The 20,702-nt window shown below is 35.3% G+C and overlaps 1 protein-coding gene across 1 annotated transcript in view; it reads right to left on the bottom strand.

Annotated features, from left to right (window-relative positions):
- LOC120528704 (FYN-binding protein 1-like) overlaps positions 1-20,702 on the bottom strand; it is a 101,893-nt gene that overhangs the window by 18,082 nt on the left and 63,109 nt on the right. Inside the window, exons 4-12 of the mRNA XM_039752860.1 lie at positions 16,898-16,974; positions 13,212-13,225; positions 11,310-11,391; positions 9,966-10,024; positions 9,695-9,799; positions 5,594-5,753; positions 4,268-4,415; positions 2,023-2,042; positions 1,234-1,303 (exon numbers count right to left, since the gene is read on the bottom strand). Of these exons, the coding sequence (XP_039608794.1) occupies positions 1,234-1,303; positions 2,023-2,042; positions 4,268-4,415; positions 5,594-5,753; positions 9,695-9,799; positions 9,966-10,024; positions 11,310-11,391; positions 13,212-13,225; positions 16,898-16,974 (735 nt within the window). The remainder of the gene's footprint in view (positions 1-1,233; positions 1,304-2,022; positions 2,043-4,267; positions 4,416-5,593; positions 5,754-9,694; positions 9,800-9,965; positions 10,025-11,309; positions 11,392-13,211; positions 13,226-16,897; positions 16,975-20,702) is intronic.

The raw sequence follows: 20,702 nt of genomic DNA, 5'->3' as shown, positions 1-20,702 counted from the left end.
CATTAGCAAACCTGCAGCACTGTGGAATGCAAGGTATGGCTATATGGAAAATATACAGCCACTGTCTTCACAAATCATCAGATGATATCCATGATTACCTTTCTGTGCCGTTACAACTGCATGCAGTGCTGCACAGCAATGCTATTGGAGTAAGCACACCTCTGGTAAAAAAATCTGACAACTGCAAGGGGGGCTGAAGGTTGGAAATGTGATATTTCTTGATCCTAGGGCAGTGGGTGTACAGCAGGCTGTTGTGGATGCTAGGCGAACTGATGGCGCTATCATTTTTTCATAATTATTTTATTTTGTTTGCTAGTTTCTAACTAAAATACTTTATTTGCATTGTGTAAGACATATCACTGCCTATATATTCAATAACAAATAAACCATATATTGTCTAAAGATAAGCAGGAATTGTTAATACATAATTAAATTTATTTACTCCTTTTAAAGATTGTGGAAAAATTACAGATCATATCAATTACACATATATGCAAATAATGTACATATTGCCAGTATTCTGCTCAGGTGGTGTCTATGTGTACTGTATAAAGAAAGCAAAATTAAGCTGCAATGTGTAGGCTTATTTTTTTCACTTTCTTGTCCCACTTTTCTTTTATTTCTCAATTTTGAAAAGGCTTTTGTGTGCCTTAGTAAATAACAAAACTTTGTTATCATCTAAAAGAAGAACAAGCCCTTCTTTAGAAAACTGTGTTTTTCCTTTATGGTGCATGTTGTCATATTATGCTTTGTCCTATTTGGGTATTAACTTACAATATCATGTTTATATTATATTTGACTTTTCACAACTTTATTTCATCCCATCAAATGAACAAAAATGTCCTTATATACTGTAAATGAAATCATTGTCAATTGTTCAATATTCCATCTACTTATGATGCCTTTTTGTAGGTGACTTCAAAAGTAGAGTTAACAAAGTAGTACTTTATTCTGAGGCCCACTAAGAAGGGTTTTGGCAAACACATAAAAATGTACTTGAACATTTCATATGTCTGTTGTAAAGCTGCTTATTAATCTCTAAGATTCTATGTCTTCGGGATGTGCTACAGCTCACCATTTTGAAAATACTTTGTTATAGCTTAGGATGGTGGCTAAACCTTTTTTTTTTATTTTTCCAAGTATCATCTGTTTACATTTTATACACTTGATTTTTTTCATAAATACATGCTGAGCTCCACTTGTGTAAGACGTTGGTCACAATGGAATACATACCTTACGCTTAACTCTGGATTATCCACGTCATGATAAATATCATCTTCATTTGGTAGTGGTGGTAAGATGACTAAACAAAACAGAAATAAAATTATTCAGCTAAAAGAGTCAGGAAGCAGCAAGCTGGAGGAGAATGAAAGTTGTACTTTCTAATCCCTATTAATAACTGAAGCATTACAGAGGTAACTGGTTACACAATATGTATCTGAAATAAATATAATGAAAAACTTACAAAGTACAGAAAGTCCATGTGGACAGGAACATGCATTTTAGCATATCAATAGAGGCATACATTAAATACTTAAAATACAAAAATGAAATTGCCCCACACAGTTACAGACTAGAGAGTTGGAGAGATATTTCTCCTTAGAAGCTGAGGATCTCCTGAATGAATGAATACACTACTAGTGCAAGATGGCGCATTAATGTAGCTAAGATTCTGGGGCATGGTTTGTGAGATGTCTCAGAAATTTTAAAATATAAGAGAAAAATATACTTTTAAAAAAGTTGAGGACTAACAAAATTATTCTGTAAACATGGTCACCTGCAAGTACATCAAAACAAGATAATGAACAGTGCCTGCACATTTCTAAAGTATAGCTCTACATTTCCTAGAAACAGTAATAGTGAGATTTCTGGGGCACTGAAGGGTGTGAAATAGAGTAGTTTCTCAGTTGCCTTTTGCTGGAGTTGGTCCTTAATGGCGTCAAGCACGACACCTTTCAAATAATAAAAAAAACAAGATGATTGTTCAAATTTTTGACTAATATTTATGAAACATGAACTCACCTCCACTGCCTCTTTGACTGCTGTTGAAGATAAAAAAAAAGTTGTTACAAAAGAAGTGTATTTGTTTAACTTATGTTTCATATCAAATACATTTAAAGGTTATATAGACAGTTTATTTTATTTTTGTAATGATCTTAAGAAATCAGTACCACCATAAATACAAGTCACTTTAAAACAATTAGTCTTGCCTTTGTAATACTCAATACCATGCAGGAGATTTTTTCCTTATTCTATAAATCACAAACTATTGGTCAAGGAGAAGGTTTTAAGTGATTATCTATATATAAAATTCTTTTCGCGTTTGAAACGGAAATTATGTATGACCACGCGAAACGGAAATTACGTATGACCACAGAACTTATTACAATACATGAACGAATCACTTCATTTGTAGACGCCATTTTTATATCGTCTTTAAGAATTGTTATTATTTGTGTGAGAGTTATTTTACTGATATTGAAAAGAAGTAAACACAGACACGCCGATCTATCCCATAGAAGTGTGGCCCGCGTCGCCCTCTCCCAGCCCCCCTCTCTGGACTCCAGCGCTAGTTCTGACAGACAAGTTTTATTTATTCGTCCATGTGACCGTCGCGAAAACTGCCACATTATAACTTTTTTTAATTGGCAGTACATCATAGTAGAAGAGATGAGGAAAACGGCTTTGCGTCTTTCTACTTTTTAACTGCGCCGAGCTGTAAACAATGTGAAGGTGACACTGCCTTCAGCGGTGAGGGGTCGTGAGAACAAAGTGGACACTTAGAGGCACGGAATGTCGGGCTGTTCCACCGGGTCGAGAGCTTCGCAGTTTTGGGCGGTATCCTCACTTCTCGCACTGTTTGTGACACTTCGAGTGCTCCGTCGGCTCCTGGGAGAGTGGAAATCTTTACAAATAAGTGTGTTCGGTGCCATCGAAGCAAAACTCTCTTTGTAAATTGCGCTGCACGACAACTTACTGTCCCTTAAGGTGAGTTCCGATAACTAAAACCCTGCAACATTCAAGGTTGCTTTTGTGATGAATTCTATTAAGAAGATGGAGGGTTTACATCTAAGAAGATGTACCGACCTCTTCATGTTAAGTTTTGGACTTGGGAATTGTTTGGACCTTCTGCCCGTTAAGCACTGAACGGCAGTGTCCACATTTCTCAGAATAATTTTTCTCTTAAATCACAGGCACGTAGAACAAGGTTGTCGGGCAGAAATTTGCAGGATCGCATAGAAAATGTAATTTCTATACCACAGCGGGCATACAGCGCCTTTCACTAAGGATCTGCTACTAAGAGATGATCCAAATACATGTAAGCTGCTGTTAGTGCTACTTACCTGTTGTGTTACAGCGCCTTTAAAATGTACTTTACCTGAAAGCACTCCAGTACTGCTCAATGTGTCTTTACTTCTTACATGTTAATGTTTTACTGTTTAATAATTTATATACTACATTTTATTTTTTTCCCTTGCACTCAGTGAGCAAAGCCACTGGATAATCAGCTAGTTAATAATAATTCACAAATCCCTTAATAATCTAAGTGTGCTAATATTAGATATTAAAACAAAATCAAGTACAGTTATATTTTTACTGTACAGACCCCTTGGATCATCCTCTTCAATTGTAACTGACTTAAATACCCATTTATCCAACCAAGCTATACATTTTAATATAATATTCTTGAAGAACTGATGATATGAATAGTGTCTGTTTAACTTTTTAAACTATTAAAAACTGTAAATGTAAAATATTACCCTTAAAGTGCTATAGAACATCTATACTGTATATCCACCCATTTGCTAAAAAACTTATTCAGTTAAGGACTACAAGGAGCAACACTGATTAAAAGGAAGAAATTATTCCTGGACAGTGTGCCAATCCATCACAGAGAACATTTACATATGTACAGTAGTGCATCCGGAAAGTATTCACATCACAATGTGATTTCTCAGTTTTTTTATTTGTAATAAATTTGCAAAAACCTCAAGTAATTTTTTTTCACGTTGCCATTATGGGGTGTTGTGTGTAGAATTCTGAGGAAAAAAAAAATGAATTTGATCAATTTTGGAATAAGGCTGTAACATAACAAAATGTGGAAAAAGTGATGCGCTGTGAATAATTTCCGGATGCACTGTATAAACTCTGCCACGTGCAAGAGTTTTTTGAGATACCTGTCACAACCTTTTTTTATAGCACAAAGTCTTTTAACATTAATTATAAAATACAGTGCTTTTTATGTTTTCATTCTTTGGTGTTTTACCTGTCAACATCATCTTGGGCTCCAACATCATCATAGACGTCTGGATCATTCTCAGCTTGAATTCGAGAAGAAGGAAGCACGGGTTTCTTCTGCTGGCTTTTTAAAGCTCCATAATCAACTTCCACTAATTCCGTTTTGATGTAACCATCTAAGTAAAATTCAAAAGAAGACTTTATTTAACTTAGTTGATTATTATCTGATTGTGAATCTGAAAAAATACTTATAAGGCATTTTTTATGTATTCAATTTCAAAAATCTACATTTAGATATATACAGTAAGTTTAACAACAACAAAGTAATTTATTATTTATTAAAGAAACATGGTCCAGTGTATAATTATATAAAGAGTCAGATATTACAATTGGGATATTACACACATAAACTAATATTCTCGATAGATTTCAGAATAAAGTGAATTATAGAATTATACAGTCTTTAGTGAATGCTATAAGCTCATAATGAAAAGTTCTTCATTAGTGCTATGTCTAAAGTAGAATGTATGTTTTACAGAAAGCCTTCCATGGATTAAATAGTATTTAGGTATGTTGAAATATAACACTAAAGTTTAAATTAGCTTGAACACAGCATATAGTAGTAAAGATAACAGAAAGAATATAGTGTATCATTGAGAAAATATTTTTCTTTTGGTCATAGTTTTTGTCTTGCAGTTAAATTCACAATAAGATGTATGTATTCATTTTTCCACTTGCAAGTAAGACATGAATGCAATATTATGTCAGGTCACAAGAATTCAGATACACAAATACACAAAAGGCATGGACTCAAACCCACAAGAGAAAGCATATAAATGACTTTATATTCTATTTTGGATTTATTAATTGGCCCTTTCTTATCCATCCTCTTTAGGCGGCACACGCTTTTGTCTTTCTTACCTACGCTCTCAGCTGCTTTTTTCACAAGAAGAATCCATTATGCATTTTATGGAGTAATTTTTACAGTCAAGGTTTACCTGTAAACTCTCATAGCCACCAGTTTATCCTGGTCCTTTGATGCACCAACACTCTAGGCTCCAGCTTTATTTAATGGGGCTCAGTTAGCATTTTCTTCCTCAATCCGCAAGTTCTCAATATTGCATTTGTCCTTGTAATTGGTAACCCATACTAATGGTTTCAGTCATTCAATGAATATGTGGGGCACATCCTCAAGCTCAGCTCCTTATAGTAAGCACTCTAGTTTCTATTATGGAAATTAGTCCTTATTGTACTTTTGACCTGTTATCCCTGTTACACATTCTGGACTTATGGCTTGCAGTTTTCAAAATCAAACAAGTACTGCTTAAATATTATTTAGTTAATAAATTCTTACATGAGCCATCTGCTGTCCTCCCCAGCCACTTTCCTTCTGGGTTGTCTGTCACACGAATGATCTCCACGCGCTCCCCCTGCTTCAGCGACAGTTCATTCTTTCCTCCTTTGCAGTCCACTTTACCCTTTGCTTCATGAATAACTTCAATAGGGCCCACCAGCTATAAGAACACTGAACAGCTAAAGATCACTTTGTACTTACTATTTAATACTTATCATTTCAGCAAATTTAAGCAATTTTTTAAAATTTAGTACAGTTTAAAAAAATACAAGAGAAGTAGAGGCTGCTATGAAAAAAAATTGTTCATACTGGAAAGGTTGAGGAAGATTTATAGTTTTCTTGGAAAGTAAACTTAAATGAATAATTATGTATGTCATATATCAGCATTTATAATAAACACCAATGTGCTATACATATATAGTACATTATAACAAAGGTACAGAGACGGCTAATTTTAATTTAAAGCACAGTATGTTAACTTTTTTAATTTTACACCTTTGTCCCTTTCTAATCCATTTCCTTAGGTATTACATTATCATAAACAGATTATGTTAAGCTGCATTACATGACAGACATTCTAGGTATATTTTACAATCATTTAACACTTTGGTAATTTTGTTAAGCATCAGGATTTCTCACAAAGAGAGGTTAATGACAGCACGCAGACAAGTACAGAAAAAGCAATGAAGGCAAACAGAAGAAGACATTAAAAACAAATGAGGACAAACAAGTACATTGAGGAAATATAAAAACGTTAAAAAATGAGAGTAGACTCACAAACACAAAAAGCCAGATAACACAAAAAATCATTAAAAAGTATTTATCGCTATAGTTTGTGATAAAACTGTAGTAATTAAATAACAGACATTTGCAGATGAGAGTAACATAACAAAGAATGAGAATAACTGTGTCAAATTTAACAACATCCTGGCAATATTCAAAATCAGTAAAATATAAATCAATGTGAATTCAAAATGATCATTTTAGTTCCAGTTTTCTTGGTGAGGGTCATAGTAGCAAGATGCTATGCTAACTTGGCCTGTCTATCCTCAACAAACTCCTCCAGCTCACCCTGGGAAATACCCAGGTGGTCCCAGAACAGCACTGAGATAAAATCCCTCCTGGATGTCCTTGGTCTGCTCTCTGTCTTTTCTTAGTGGGCCATGCCTTGTACACCTCCAGAGAGATTAATCCAGGGGCATCCTAGCTACATGTCCAAACTAACTGAACTTGATCAGGCAAAGCAGTTCAACTGCAAGGTCTTGCTAAGCTCACACCCTGTCACAGAGAGTGAGTCCAACAACCTTATACAAAAACTTAATTTAGCCACTTCCAGTAGACACTATAGGGTTCATGGTCATAAGCTTTTTTCCTAAGTCCAAAAACCAAATATAGACAAGTCTCTTCACCCCTCAAGTATCTGTGCAAGGATAACATGTTGGTCCACTGTTCAGTGGTCAAAATGTAATCCACATTGTCCCTCTAGAATGCAAGCTGTCAGATAGTATTTTCTAACATATGCCAGTACAGCCTTTCCCACAGAGACCTTGTGCCTCAATTTTAAAAAATGGGGACAACCACGCCGAACTCCAGTTCTAATGAACTGTCCTTCCTTAACAACCCAATAATATCTATTGCTCTCAGCATTTCCAGCTGGACCTCCATCCCCAGTAGTGTTGCCACTAATAAACTTCTTAATCACCACAGCAACTTTAGTCATTCAGAAGGATCCATCCCAACTAACTCTTTGACACTGCCTGCTCCAGGGAGTGTGTATCTACGTATATTCCAGCATTATTGAAAATATTTCTTCATGTTTCAATTATCATGCTAAAAACAACCTGGGTGAGGTCTGCAGATCTGCAACATACTCTTTACATTAATGTCCAGAATATGAGGCCTCAGATCCAATTAATCAGCTATAAAGTTGATCTAAGGTTCACTTGTGTGTTCAAACATAGTGTTCAGAAATCGAGCAAAAAATCAAACCTCAGATTCAGATAAGATGGGCTGTTTTTTTCCAATTTCCATCTCTCCCGGTACCTCTGTCATTTCCCAGATGAGCTTTGAAGTTTTTCAGTAGGACTATGGAGTCAGTAGGTGGAAACTTTTTAAGTATTAAATCCAAAATCTCTCTGTAAAGGCTAAATACTCTAACAGCTGTTGCAATGGGAAAAAATCCTATTGTATAAAATCTAGGCATGCGCTTATAAGTATATCCATACCTCCAAGGGCCTCTCTTGTAGGGCAACTCAAGAGTAGACCACTCTTGATTCAGAACTTTAGTTCCTGAGCAAATGCTCTGTGTGAAAAGCTACAGTATATTTAGCCATTATTGTTCACCCTTATGCAGGAGTTATGGCTCCTTCCTCAGCAGAGGAGTTATGTTACAAGTCCCATGAGTCAGTTTTCATTGCCAAGGTCTAGTGTACCTAGATCTGTTCCACTATTTTCTGTTAACCAAATGGCATTTCACCAGACTATCTCAATGACAGCTTCATGAAGCTTTTTTCAGCTGGGCCCAACTGGGCTGCATGTGTTACCAGGCCACCAGAGGTTGCTGGCAAACACCACACCTAGTTGTATATTTTTCCTCTGCATTACTACAAAAATAAATTTAAGTAGTTGCTCTAGAAGCAATAAAGATCAGTACATCCAGCCTTTAGAATTCCATCTAAATTTCATATATAAAGCTGTAGATTTATGGAAAATAAGAATAAGAAGATATGCAAGACTTTCCTTGTGTTTCAAAATTAGTTTGTCACTAGTGACTACTCAGTTGCTATATGTTTATTCACCGTAGATTTTCATTAGTCATTATATAGATTTATATTTATTAATATTTAGCATCTTTCTCAGAGAACCAACTCTTTCTAAAAAATGACCTATGGTAATATGCATTTATGTACTCTTTATACAGTCAATGCAGTCTTTATTGAATTCTTCTCTCTGTATTATTTTAATGGGCCACACCCTTATAACCATTGGTGTTAATAAACAAAGACTGTTGTATATCAAAAAATCTATGTTAAAAAAAAGTTCTGTCAAAAATATAGATTAGCTATAGTAAAATACTACGAATTGAATAAAAGAAATAAGATTCAAGATTAAGTAATATTTTTCCATTTATATGACAGAGGTCTTTGACCTTCCCACTGCACTGTGTACAGCAGTGACTCTTAACCTTTTCTGGGTCACGGACCCCTTTAAGAATCTGTTGAAAGCTATGGACACCTTCCTCACAAATAGTCACATAAAAACAGCTTTGCATTCAATGAATATAATGTATTAATCGAGATTTGATTATTTTATACACATTGACATACACAAAGTATTGTAAACTTTAAAGTAAACAATCTAAAAAAAACACTCCTTTTTATGCAAAAAGTGATGGCTACTAATAATAATTATGAAATACAATCTTCTTGGGCAAATTAAAACAGATCTACTACTATTATGTTTTCTACTACCATTACTACTACTACTAAGCTACTCTAAATCAACAGTACTGGGCTATATAGTGAATATAAATGTTAACTTTTATAGTGACCCACATGAACCCCCTGAACCCCATCCATGGACCCCCAAGCGGTCCACAGACCTCAGGTTAAGAACCACTGGTGTAGAGTAAACACAAACCAGTTCACTCTGAAAAAGACTTCAATATAAAGCATGTTATATTGCAAGTTCTACTGCAGCCTTCTCCACCAGAGGTCACTAATAATATTTTCACTGAAAATGTTTGATCTTAACTCTCTTGGCATTTTTGGTGTAAGTAATAAATAAAGGAGGGCTCCTTAAAGGCTTGTCGTGTTCACAAACAAAATAGACGTGAATCTAACACTGTGGTTCAAGCAATTAAAATTACTTATTTTTCTTTTACTCCCCAAACTCCTTCTGGTAGCCTCCTCCACCTCCTGCATACATGAGCCATCAAACCATGCACATATACATATTTAAATCATAGCACAGTTTGTTCCACCCTTTAAAATTGTAGCTATAATAAATTAATCCCATGTGGGGTTAAAAAACAAGGGAAATTTACTTTCTCTCTGTTTAAATTTTAAGTCTCTTTTTAAATTTTGTCAAACATTTTCTTACCTTAAACCGTTTCCTAATTTCATTCTCTTTCTTTTCTCTGTCCTTTTGTTCTTTTTTCTCCTGCTCAAGTCGCTTCTTCTGTTCTTTCTCTCGCTTTTTATCTTGTTCTTTGTTTTCTTTTTCCCTTTTAAAAATAATGTAATCATATATGTAAAAAAACTAAACCACTTAAATTGCACCTGCATTGAAAGACTTATAAAATGCATATTTGAATATTCAACACATATCAAATTATGTTATGCTGAACACGCTTTAGCACATAATATAGCACTCTCATGCTTTTGAGTTGAAATATCATTGGGTACAGAACTCTCTTGAGGTATTCAGGGACTGATGCAAAAGCATCAAATGGAAAAAATTATATCATAGCAGCACATTTAAGTTACAGTTATCAGAATAATGAATTTTTATGCTTTGAAGTACTGGCGTTGTGTGTGTCATCTGTGTAAATAAGAATGTATAATAAACGTGTGTTGGGTGAACTATCGGTGTCTGCCTGTCTGTGTTCGTGCCATGCTCCACACTATATATACAGTATGGCCTATTCACACATATGTTTTTCTAATCTAAAAATTAGTCTGATGGACACATTTATAGTTGTGCAAAATATGATGATACATACTGAACAGTTCTATTATTTTAATATAGTATATTTTATTTTACAGTATGCTTAAAGTCATAAATTTGTCATAACTGAACTTCAATCAGTCAGTCTCTATTTTATAGATGACTTTCCTGTGGATTTGATTTGATGTGTATAATAAGAACAAGACAATCCAAATTATACAGATACTATTTTTAATAATACCACTCAGATCAAAACAATTTCATAGTGACAGTGGATTTCAGTCCTGCTGCTTAGCCACCATACTGTATAATCTGTTTTTATTGACACAATTTAAATTGATCTGGTCTGTATTACCTTTTTTTGTTGCCACAATGAAGTTAATGTACCATCAAACCAAAGTGGCTCAGGAAAACGAGGCTGCAAAAGCCCCAAAGGTGTTATCAAATCAAGTTGTTTAAAGCTTGCACTAGTGATTTTTTACTGACACTTTTGTTTCAAAGGGTTTTGTATTTTCTCTGCTTTATTTTGAGCAACTGTTCTTGTAACTCCCAGAATTAGGCTATTTTACCCTTCTATATATATATATATATATATATATATATATATATATATATATATATATATATATATATATATATATATATATATATATATATATATATATATATATATATATATATATATATATGTGAAGGAAAGATGACCATGCTGAATTCTTTCCATTTTAACTATCTACAATGCTTTACTGGTTCACTTCCCTTGAGGGTAATTGCTTGACTGATCAGGCAGAAAGTTTAGCTTCTCATTTCAACAGGACTCTTTCTTGTTAACCACCACACCTTGACTTTATAATTCACCACAAGCCATGATTTAAAATATAAATATTATGTACCTAGCCTTTAATTAAGAGTGCAGATATGTAAAAAAAGTATTATGGAAAATGCTATAGTTGCTAAACTCTACAATATATCTGCCATTAATTAACTGACTGGTTTATTCAGAAAGGAAATAACTGTTATTCTTTTTAAATCTATAATCCAAAATTACTTTCACATAAATGCAGAAGACAAAGAAATAAATACCAGCGTTCCTCTAAATCTTCATACATATCTTCATCTATTGGTTCACCCTGTTTACAGAAATCACAAAAATATGATAAGCAGATTATAAAGCATAACCATAAACCCAGAAAAGTAGTCATGTAGGAGTGCCTAGAAGATTATGCCCTGTGCTTAAAGGAGCAAAGGAAGCTATTATTTATCCAGCCTGGAGAGAGAAATATTTAATTTTGAACATTTGTAAATTCCCTGCATTTTATGAAAAGTTAGCCATAGCTTTCTTGCCTTTAACAAATGTTAAGAATGACCAATTCAGAATTACTTGCACATCGTTATGCATTAAGAAGATCATGCATGCCAGAAGAAGTCCAAAGTGCCTGTATCTCAAAACATGAATAAAAAAGATAACATGATAATTAAACCCAGGAACTACAGTCAATGTGGTCTAGTTATCATTGGCATCTACAATGGATTTCAGAATCTAATTAGCATTGTAGACTTCCGGTATCTTTGTGAATGCATATTAATGGTTGTGCTTTGCAGCATGTACTGAGTTTAAATTTAGGAGATAGAGTGCTTTAGGGAGGCAAACAGGTTTTATTAAAGAGCTCAGCCACCTCACACAGTCACTTTTTGTGCTCCTTCATTGTAGAAAATTGCACAGGAGAATTGGTACATGCACCAGAAGATTCAGGGATAGTGCCTATCTGTAGGTTGTACTGTATGAAGAGTGTACTAAATGAATATATACATATATATATATATATATATATATATATATATACAGTACATATATATTTAATATATATATATATATATATATATATATATATAAACCCAATTCCAAAAAAGTTGGGATGCTGTGTAAAAAGTATATAAAACAGAATGCAATGTATTTTCAAATCTCATAAACCCATATTTTATTCACAACAGAAAATCAAAAACATATCTAAAGTTGAAAGTGAGACATTTTACTATTTAATGAAAAATATTAGCTCATTTTGAATTTGACAGCAGCAACACGTCTCAAAAAAGATGGGGGCAATAAACGTCTAGAAAAGTAAGTGGTACTTAAAAGAAACAACTGGCGGAATATTTTGTAACTAATTAGGTTAATTGGCAACAGTTCAGCAACAGGATTGAGTATAAAAAAAGCATTTGGAGTGGCAGAGGCTCTCAGAAGTATAGATGGTAGAGGTTCACCAATCTGCAAAAAAATGCATTCACAAATTATGGAAAAATTTCAGGATAATGTCCCTTAATATAAAATTGCAAAGACTTTGAATATCTCATCATCTACAGTACTGTACATGATATCATCAAAAGATTCCAAGAATTTGGAGAACTCTCTGTGTGCAAGGGACAAGACCGAAAATCAATATTGGATGCCCGTGTTCTTTGGCCATTCAGGCGGCACTGCAATAAAAACAGGTATGATTCTGTCATGGAAATCACTGCATGGGCTCAGGAACACATCCAGAAATCATAGTCTGTGAGCACAGCTTGCCATGCCATCCACAAATGCAGGTTAAAGCTCTATCATGCAACGAAGAAGTCATTTGTGAAAATAATCCATAAATGCTACCATCTTCTTTGGGTCAAAGCTCATTTGAAATGGACTGAGGCAAAGTGGAAAACTATTCTGTGGTCATACTGTTACCACTGTAAATTCATTATGTTATATAAAGATCAAAATGGAAATGTGTTCAAATAGAAATAGAGCTATCTACAGAAAGAAAACAAACTGATCCCCAGGGCCAGACCTTACTAGAATAATTTGTCTGACAGTCTGGAGATGATAAGAATTCAGTCTGGAGATCTGTAGGATAAACTGAGATTACAGTCCTTAAAAAATAATTTATAAGCAGAATAAAATAGATATATATCTTACCTCTCCCGAAGGAACTAAAAAAAAACAAAAAAAAAAACAGGTATTACCATTTTTGTGCTGTGAGAAGTATCAATAGCATAACATTTGCCTTCTATAACACACCGACTAAAATAGATATTGGAAGCAATTCATCTTTTATTTAGGATCTGTTTTTGAAGAGATTTGTCACTGTAGAAACTTTATTAATAGCATCAGTTTTTTGGCAAATTGCTGAACACCTATTAATTGGACAAATATAAAAAAATAAAATTATCAGTTCTGACTAAGGAAACATTATGGAACTTTTGTGACAGCACGTCTGTCTTATTAAAGGCTTTTTAGACTAGAATTCAGCAATTCTAGTATACACCATGTTTATATTTTCTCTTTAGATTCAATAAAACTATACAACAATTTAAAACTGTTAGTTATCCTCAATTAATTTGTCAAAATAAATTAACATATTAAATAAATTAATATATTTTGTCAGAAATAATATTAGTGCAGTAAATACTAGCTTTTTAAGAGTATAATTTAAAATGACATAGAGAAAATGAAATATTCAGACAGTATTCATTCATTATTTATTGTAATAACCTTTCCTCACTTTTTCTCACATTTAACATTCAAACAATAGCTGTTTTTGAATCCTTATCAGTAACTTGTTGGACTTCTCAGGTTTTGCCATATGCAACCACTGCATGAGAATTGTTAATCACATTGATTCTGTTAACTTTGAACAGTTAGCAAAAGCCTCTGTTCAGGATTAGTTCAAGTTTCACCTTTGAATGAGCTACTCATTTATCTCAGATGAGGTCAAGCATATGGAGTCTAAATGGACCATGTTCAAGACCACAGCAGCAAAAGCAGCTGCAGGGAGTTGTGATGAAAATTGGGTTTGACCCACTGGTGTACAGAAATAGTGAGAGAAGAATCAAGTTACAGAAGAAGTTATTAACAGCAGAATCTCTAGGTGACAATGTGAGATGCTGGCCACCTAAAAAGTGAAACTGTTAAATCACAAGGAAAGCAAATTCCTAGGACTTTAGCATTCATGACATTTCCTGCTGTTATTTTAATCATTTCTGTATTCGAGCAAAAACATGAAATCAAGTTTTAATCTGAATCTCTGTTTCCTAGGTTTGTCTCCTAAATGGCAATGTACTGAACTTAAATTCTATTCTTTTAATCTTTTTTTTTTTGCTTGGATGGCTCCACACAGCTTCTTCAGACTAATTCAGACCATTTCATGAAGGTTATCGAACTGTCAGGCACTTGCCAGTTCACATCACCCACTGTTTGGCTCTTTCCCTTCACAGAATTCATATGGAAGACTCTCATCCTTACCAGAAGAACAAGAGATAAGGTGAAATAACAACAAGTATTATTAAGCTCCAGTGCTGTAATTACAGTATATTACACTGTTGACGTTTTTTTCAAGCTGAACTGGCCCAATTTAATTTTTGTTTGTCTTGAAACTGAAAGTTAATGAAATCTAACTAAATATTTTACATTATTTGCAATGTCATTCTTCCTTGTTTTGCAATGTGCCTTGCTTATAGTGTGTGCTATGATATCACTTATATAAAATAAAAACGGATTGCAATAAAAATGAAACACTTTCTACAGGTATTAAAATTTTCAAACTTAAATCCTTAAAGCTACCTAAAAACTACTATCAGTCACGTCAAAGGAACAAGTGCAAAAGTATAATGCATTCAAGTGCAGAATTTATCCAACTGTTTTCTAAACTAGTCTTCTCTATTTCAGTGAAGGGCGTAAAGCAAAATCCCATCCTGAACAGGCTGACAGGACACTTGCAAGGCATATTTATGCACAGACTCCCCTTAATCTTTTCAGGTCAATTTAGAGTGGTAGCTGACAGAACAATGTGTTTGGACCGTGTAATTAAAATCCACAGAAATGTTACACATTAAAGTAAAAGCACAGCTAAGGAAAGAAGCATCGTTGTAATGCTTTGTAAATTGTTGCCAAGGGAGAAAAATAACAGGCTTCAATATATTTTTTAATTAAAAATTCTAAACATTTCATATAATCTGTGCTAAAGTGTAGGTCCAAGCAAACAGTAGCCTTGTTTTTTGGAGTGACACATCATGCCAGACAGCTCAGAAAGTAGGCTATGGATAATAAACACACGGAGTGTGTGAAAGAGATGCTTAACTATCTTTCCACCCCCCTCTTTTCAACCTCCAACACAGTCAGACATATGTAATTTATTTTTTTGGTTCTGGAAAGACCAAATTCTCTGAACTAAGCACCAGTATCTTCTTAGTATGTGCCTATATTCACCTGACAAAATGCCCAAATCCCTAAGAATTAGTCTGGATAAGAAGTATATAAATCAGGATCTATCTGACAGCTCTTCAGGATTTACAAGACAATGATGCACTACTTCTTTAGGAATCTGCTTTCACAAGGTCATTATTAGAATATATTCTACATACACTATACTGTATGTATTGTCCTTACTAGGGATGGGAATTGATAGGGACTCCATAATATGATATTATTCTGATATTTGGGTTACATTTTTTGTTGTTGCGTGCTGTGCAATACTTTAATCACTATGATTTGATTCTGTAATAAAATGTAGTTTTTCCCTCTTTTAATCTGACCAATGTTAAAGTTGGACTCTTATCCCTATAGACAAAAAGTCAATCTGTTACACATACCTAGAGAAACCCGTGACTCGCTTCCTACTTAGTTTTTTTAATAGCAGAAATTGTTATTAAGTATCTCAGCATAGTACACGATATCTCACACACTGGTAAAAGCATAACCTGACTTTTGTGCTGGATGAGTTCTTGTGAAATACACCCTTATGTTTGAAGTACAATAGTTAACCAATAAATGAGACTACAATGTTTCATATTTAAACACATTCAAATGTGCCTTTAAAATTCTGTAGTTATCTAAATGTTCACTGCCATGATGTACATTAATCTTTTGTGAACATGTAAGACATTTTGAACACTATTCAGTTCTTAAATACTGATAAAAAGTTCCATGTTAATTGACTTTAGAAAAAATATCTTGTGATGCTTTGTATTCACTTTTCTTACTTTAATGACATGTGTCTTTTTATCTTTTGCTCAGGCAGGGATCGACTATGGACAGTTACGTCAAGCACAAACTAAGTACTTGCTGTAGAGGAGCATGAAGAATGATTTCAGCTTATGTTTCTTGCTTTTTTAGTTTAACTTTGATTACATACTGTATGTTTGTGAAGACTAAACTCAGTACAAATCAGACCTTCCAAGAATGTCTGTCTGTTATTTTTCAGATGCACTTTATTTTAATATGAAATTGCTTGCAAACTGCATATTTCATGATAATAAGCTCATTCTTCAATGTAACATTGTGAAAACTGAAATTAACCCAAATGCTTGACTTAAACATGGACAGGGCAGTTGATGTAAAAATCTATGCAGCAGTGTTAACAAATGTGATCATCCATCTATAACAACATATTTTGTTTTGAAAGTACTAAAAAGATACCAAGGCTTTTTATTGCAAAGGTTGTCATATTGCAGACATTAACGCATCTCAAAAACGCAAAACAAATCCTGATGCTTAACATTGGTACAATGATGATATATCATCATGAAAAATATTGCAATAAACTCCTGTGATATATATGTTGTTTTTAAATATTACTTTAAAGATGTAAGAGTTTTCTTCATTACCTTCTCCAGGTTTTCCAGCAGGAAGTGGAGGGGGAAGACCAACCCCAACATCATCATAATTTTCATCTCCTTCAGAACTGCAAATATATACATACTTAAGTCAACTTACAGTAATACAAGACCACCAGCTCTTCTTAACACACATCACGCACCTGGAGCACATTCGGGTGGAAATAAAAGGGGCCGCCTCACACCAATCAGGGAGCTAGAGTCGGGAGTGGGAGCAGGACGAAGCTCCCGTGAGGAGAGGAAAGACAGGAAGAGAAAGACTTGATTGGTGCTAGGGGAACTGTGTTTTGTGCAAGAACGGCTTTAATAAATGTGTGTTTTATGAAGAAGTGGTGTTTGTCAGATGGTGTTTGAAGTTGTTTTCACAATTTATATATATGTATTTATATATATATTTCGGTAAAATTCCATTACAACGAAGTGCCAGGGACCTAAAAAGTATTTTTCGTTGTAATGAAAATTTCGTAGTAATAAGATTCTGTATTTGTCACTACAGTGCTTTCTTTAACTTGCGTCCAGGCATTTGCAATCATTTCAATAGCTTCTTTCACGTTAATTTTTATCTCTGCCTGTCTACAAGTTATGCTGAAGAGATTTTTTCTCAGCATTTTCTTTACAATAATACATTTTCAGGGTGCGAATGATGCCCAAATCCAATGACTAAAGCATTGCTGTGCAATTGGGTAGGAGGAACTCAACTTGAACATTATCTAAATGTAGAAGCATAGTGTGTGTGAGCAGCACAGTTATCAATCAGTAGTAGAATCTTCCTTGTCTTCTTCATATTGTGAGGTTTCTGAACTCTTTTGGGAACCCTACTCGCCGAAGCGCATCCCAAAACATGATTGCCACATCTGTGGAAGATTGCTTGTCATAGTGCTTCATCGGAGCGCCTCAGAAGCAAATCTGAGCCAGTCACGGTATAAGTACCTGTCATCGATAGGTGATGCAAGGAACATTATAACTGCAGGGGACAGTATTGCTTGGCCACTAACTTGGCCGCGACCCTACCTGATTGCTGTGTCTATGTATAGGAGAGTGGTAGATCCCGCTACAATAAATAACCGTGCTGTTCCTGTTTCAAGCTGAATAAAGCTGGTTTTGCTAAAGTACTGAGACTTAGCCTCATGTTTTTGGGTATAAGACAGTGACTCACACATCACAATATTCTTGTCAAATTGTCTCAGCCAGTTTCCCAAAATGCTGGTTTGTTTTATACTCACAGGGAAGGAATGTAACGCGCTTAAAACACTGAGGCCTGATCGACTTGTCAATGATGAGAGGAATAATTGCTTTTTCGATGTCTTCAAATGAAGCAGTTCGCATATGTTTGCACTGATGCCCAAGGCTTGTAACCTGAGATGTTTCTTCTATTTTTGCTTGGTCTTTTAAGAAAGTTGACAATGACGATGGAGAAATTCCGAATTCATTGGCAACTCGTTTTGCTGTAATCAAGAGCCCCAAAAATTTCAAGTTTTTTTTCTAAGATAAAATGTCATTTTTTCGTGTTTGCCATTTCTATAGGAGGGTGACAATGAGTTAAATTCCAATGGATGTTTATCAGATGTTGGGCTTTTGGGCACTTTGTTGTAATGAAAGTATCTGCTGAATGTATTTCATAGTAACAAGATTTTTATAGCCTCTGTCTTATGAGGAAACTGTCGGGGGTCGTAAAATACTTCGTTATAATGAAAATTTCATTGTAAAGATATTCATTACAATGGAATTTTCTCACAACTGAAAGAGGGCACCGTGGCGGATGTTTGCCGATTTGCAGGCCAACCACAAGCGTTACCTGATAGGTAACCACCCATACAATCAGATTGTGAGTCAGACTACGAATGTCATGAATCTATATATATAAAATTCTTTTTGCGTTTGAAACAGAAATTACGTATGACCACAGAACATAATACAGGACCTAATCACTTTGTTTGTGGACGCCCTTTTTTATATCATCTTTATGAATTGTTATTATTTGTGTGAGAGTTACTTTACTGATATTGAAAAGAAGTAAACACAAACACGCCGATCTATCCCATAGAAGTGCGCCCTGCGTCGCCCTCTCCCAGCCCTCCTCTCTGGACTCCAGTGCTGACCCGTTCACCGCCAGGCGCGTTCTGACAGAGAAGTTTTATTTATTCGTCCACGTGACTGTCGCGGAAACTGTCACATTATAACTTTTTTTTAATTGGCAGTACTTGATAGTAGAAGAGATGAGGAAAACAGCTTTGCGTCTTTCTAATTTTTAAGTGCGCCAAGCTGTAAACAATGTGAAGACGACACCACCTTCAGCGGCGAGGGGTCGTGAGAACAAAGTGGACGCTCAGAGGCGCGGAATGTCGAGCTGCTCTGCCGGGTTGACAGCTTCGCAGTTTCAGGCGGCGTCCTCTCTTCTTGCACTGTTTGTGACACTTCGAGTGCCCCGTCGGCTCCTGGGAGAGTGGAAATCTTTGTGAATGAGTGTAATCGCACCATTGAAGCAGGACTCTTTTTGTAAATTGTGCTTCACGACTACTTACTGTCCCTTAAGGTGAGTTCAGGTCACTAAAACCCCGCAACATTCAAGGTTGCTTTTGTGATAAATTCTTTTAAGAAGATGAAGGGTTTACATCTAAGAAGATGTATCAACCTCTTCATGTTAAGTTTTGGACTTGGGAATTGTTTGGTCCTTCTGCCCATTAAGCACGGAAGGGCAGCGTCCACATGCCTCAGAATAATTTTTCTCTTAAATCACAGGCACATAGTGCAAGGTTGTCAGGCAGAAATTTTCAGGATCGCATAGAAAATATAATTTCTATACCACAGCGGTCTTGCAGTGCCTTTCACAAGGGATTTGCTACCGAGAGATGATCCAAATACATTTAAGCTGCTGTTAGTGCTACTTAACTGTTGTGTTATAGCGCCTTTAAAATGTACTTTACCCAAAAGCACTCCAGTACTGCTCAATGTATCTTTACTTCTACATGTTAATGTTTTACTGTTTAATAATTTCTATACATTTTATTCCCTTGCACTCAGTGAGCGAAGCCACTGGGTAATCAGCTAGTATATATCCATCCATCCATCCATTTTCTAACCCGCTGAATCTGAACACAGGGTCACGGGGGTCTGCTGGAGCCAATCCCAGCCAACACAGGGCACAAGGCAAGAACCAATCCTGGGCAGGGTGCCAACCCACTGCAGGACACACACACAAACGCACCCACACATCAAGCACACATTAGGGCCAATTTAGAATTGCCAATCCACCTAACCTGCATGTCTTTGGATTGTGGGAGGAAACCCATGCAGACACAGGGAGAACATGTAAACTTCACGCAGGGAGGACCCAGGAAACGAACCCGGGTCTCCTAACTGCGAGGCAGCAGCGCTACCACCGCCGCCCCGCTAGTATATATATATATATATATATATACTGTAAATATATATATATACTGTATATATACAGTATGTATATTGTCAGGCAGGTGCAATTAGGAGGCATCCCCAAAGCTCTATGCAGACACCTCGCATAGAGAGAGGATGCTCTTGTTAACACAATCTTTCTTCCCATCTGCAAATTAGGGGAACCTCAAATGGATGGTGAATGGCATCACTTTAGGACCTGCTCCTTCCAGGAAGGTATTACATAACCAACTGAGACCGGAAGGAGGAGGTCAGTTTGTTGACAAACCATGGCCGACAAGAAATGCTCAAAAGTACAATATTCTTTTCTTGTTTTAATACCTTTTCATGCTGTTTATTTTGGCCAGATTTTCTCTCACTACCTTTGGATTAAATGGGGGCCCACTGA

The sequence above is a fragment of the Polypterus senegalus genome, chromosome 4, assembly GCF_016835505.1.
Source record: "Polypterus senegalus isolate Bchr_013 chromosome 4, ASM1683550v1, whole genome shotgun sequence".
Classification (NCBI taxonomy): Eukaryota; Metazoa; Chordata; class Cladistia; order Polypteriformes; family Polypteridae; genus Polypterus; species Polypterus senegalus.
This window is presented reverse-complemented; position numbering and strand designations above follow the sequence as displayed.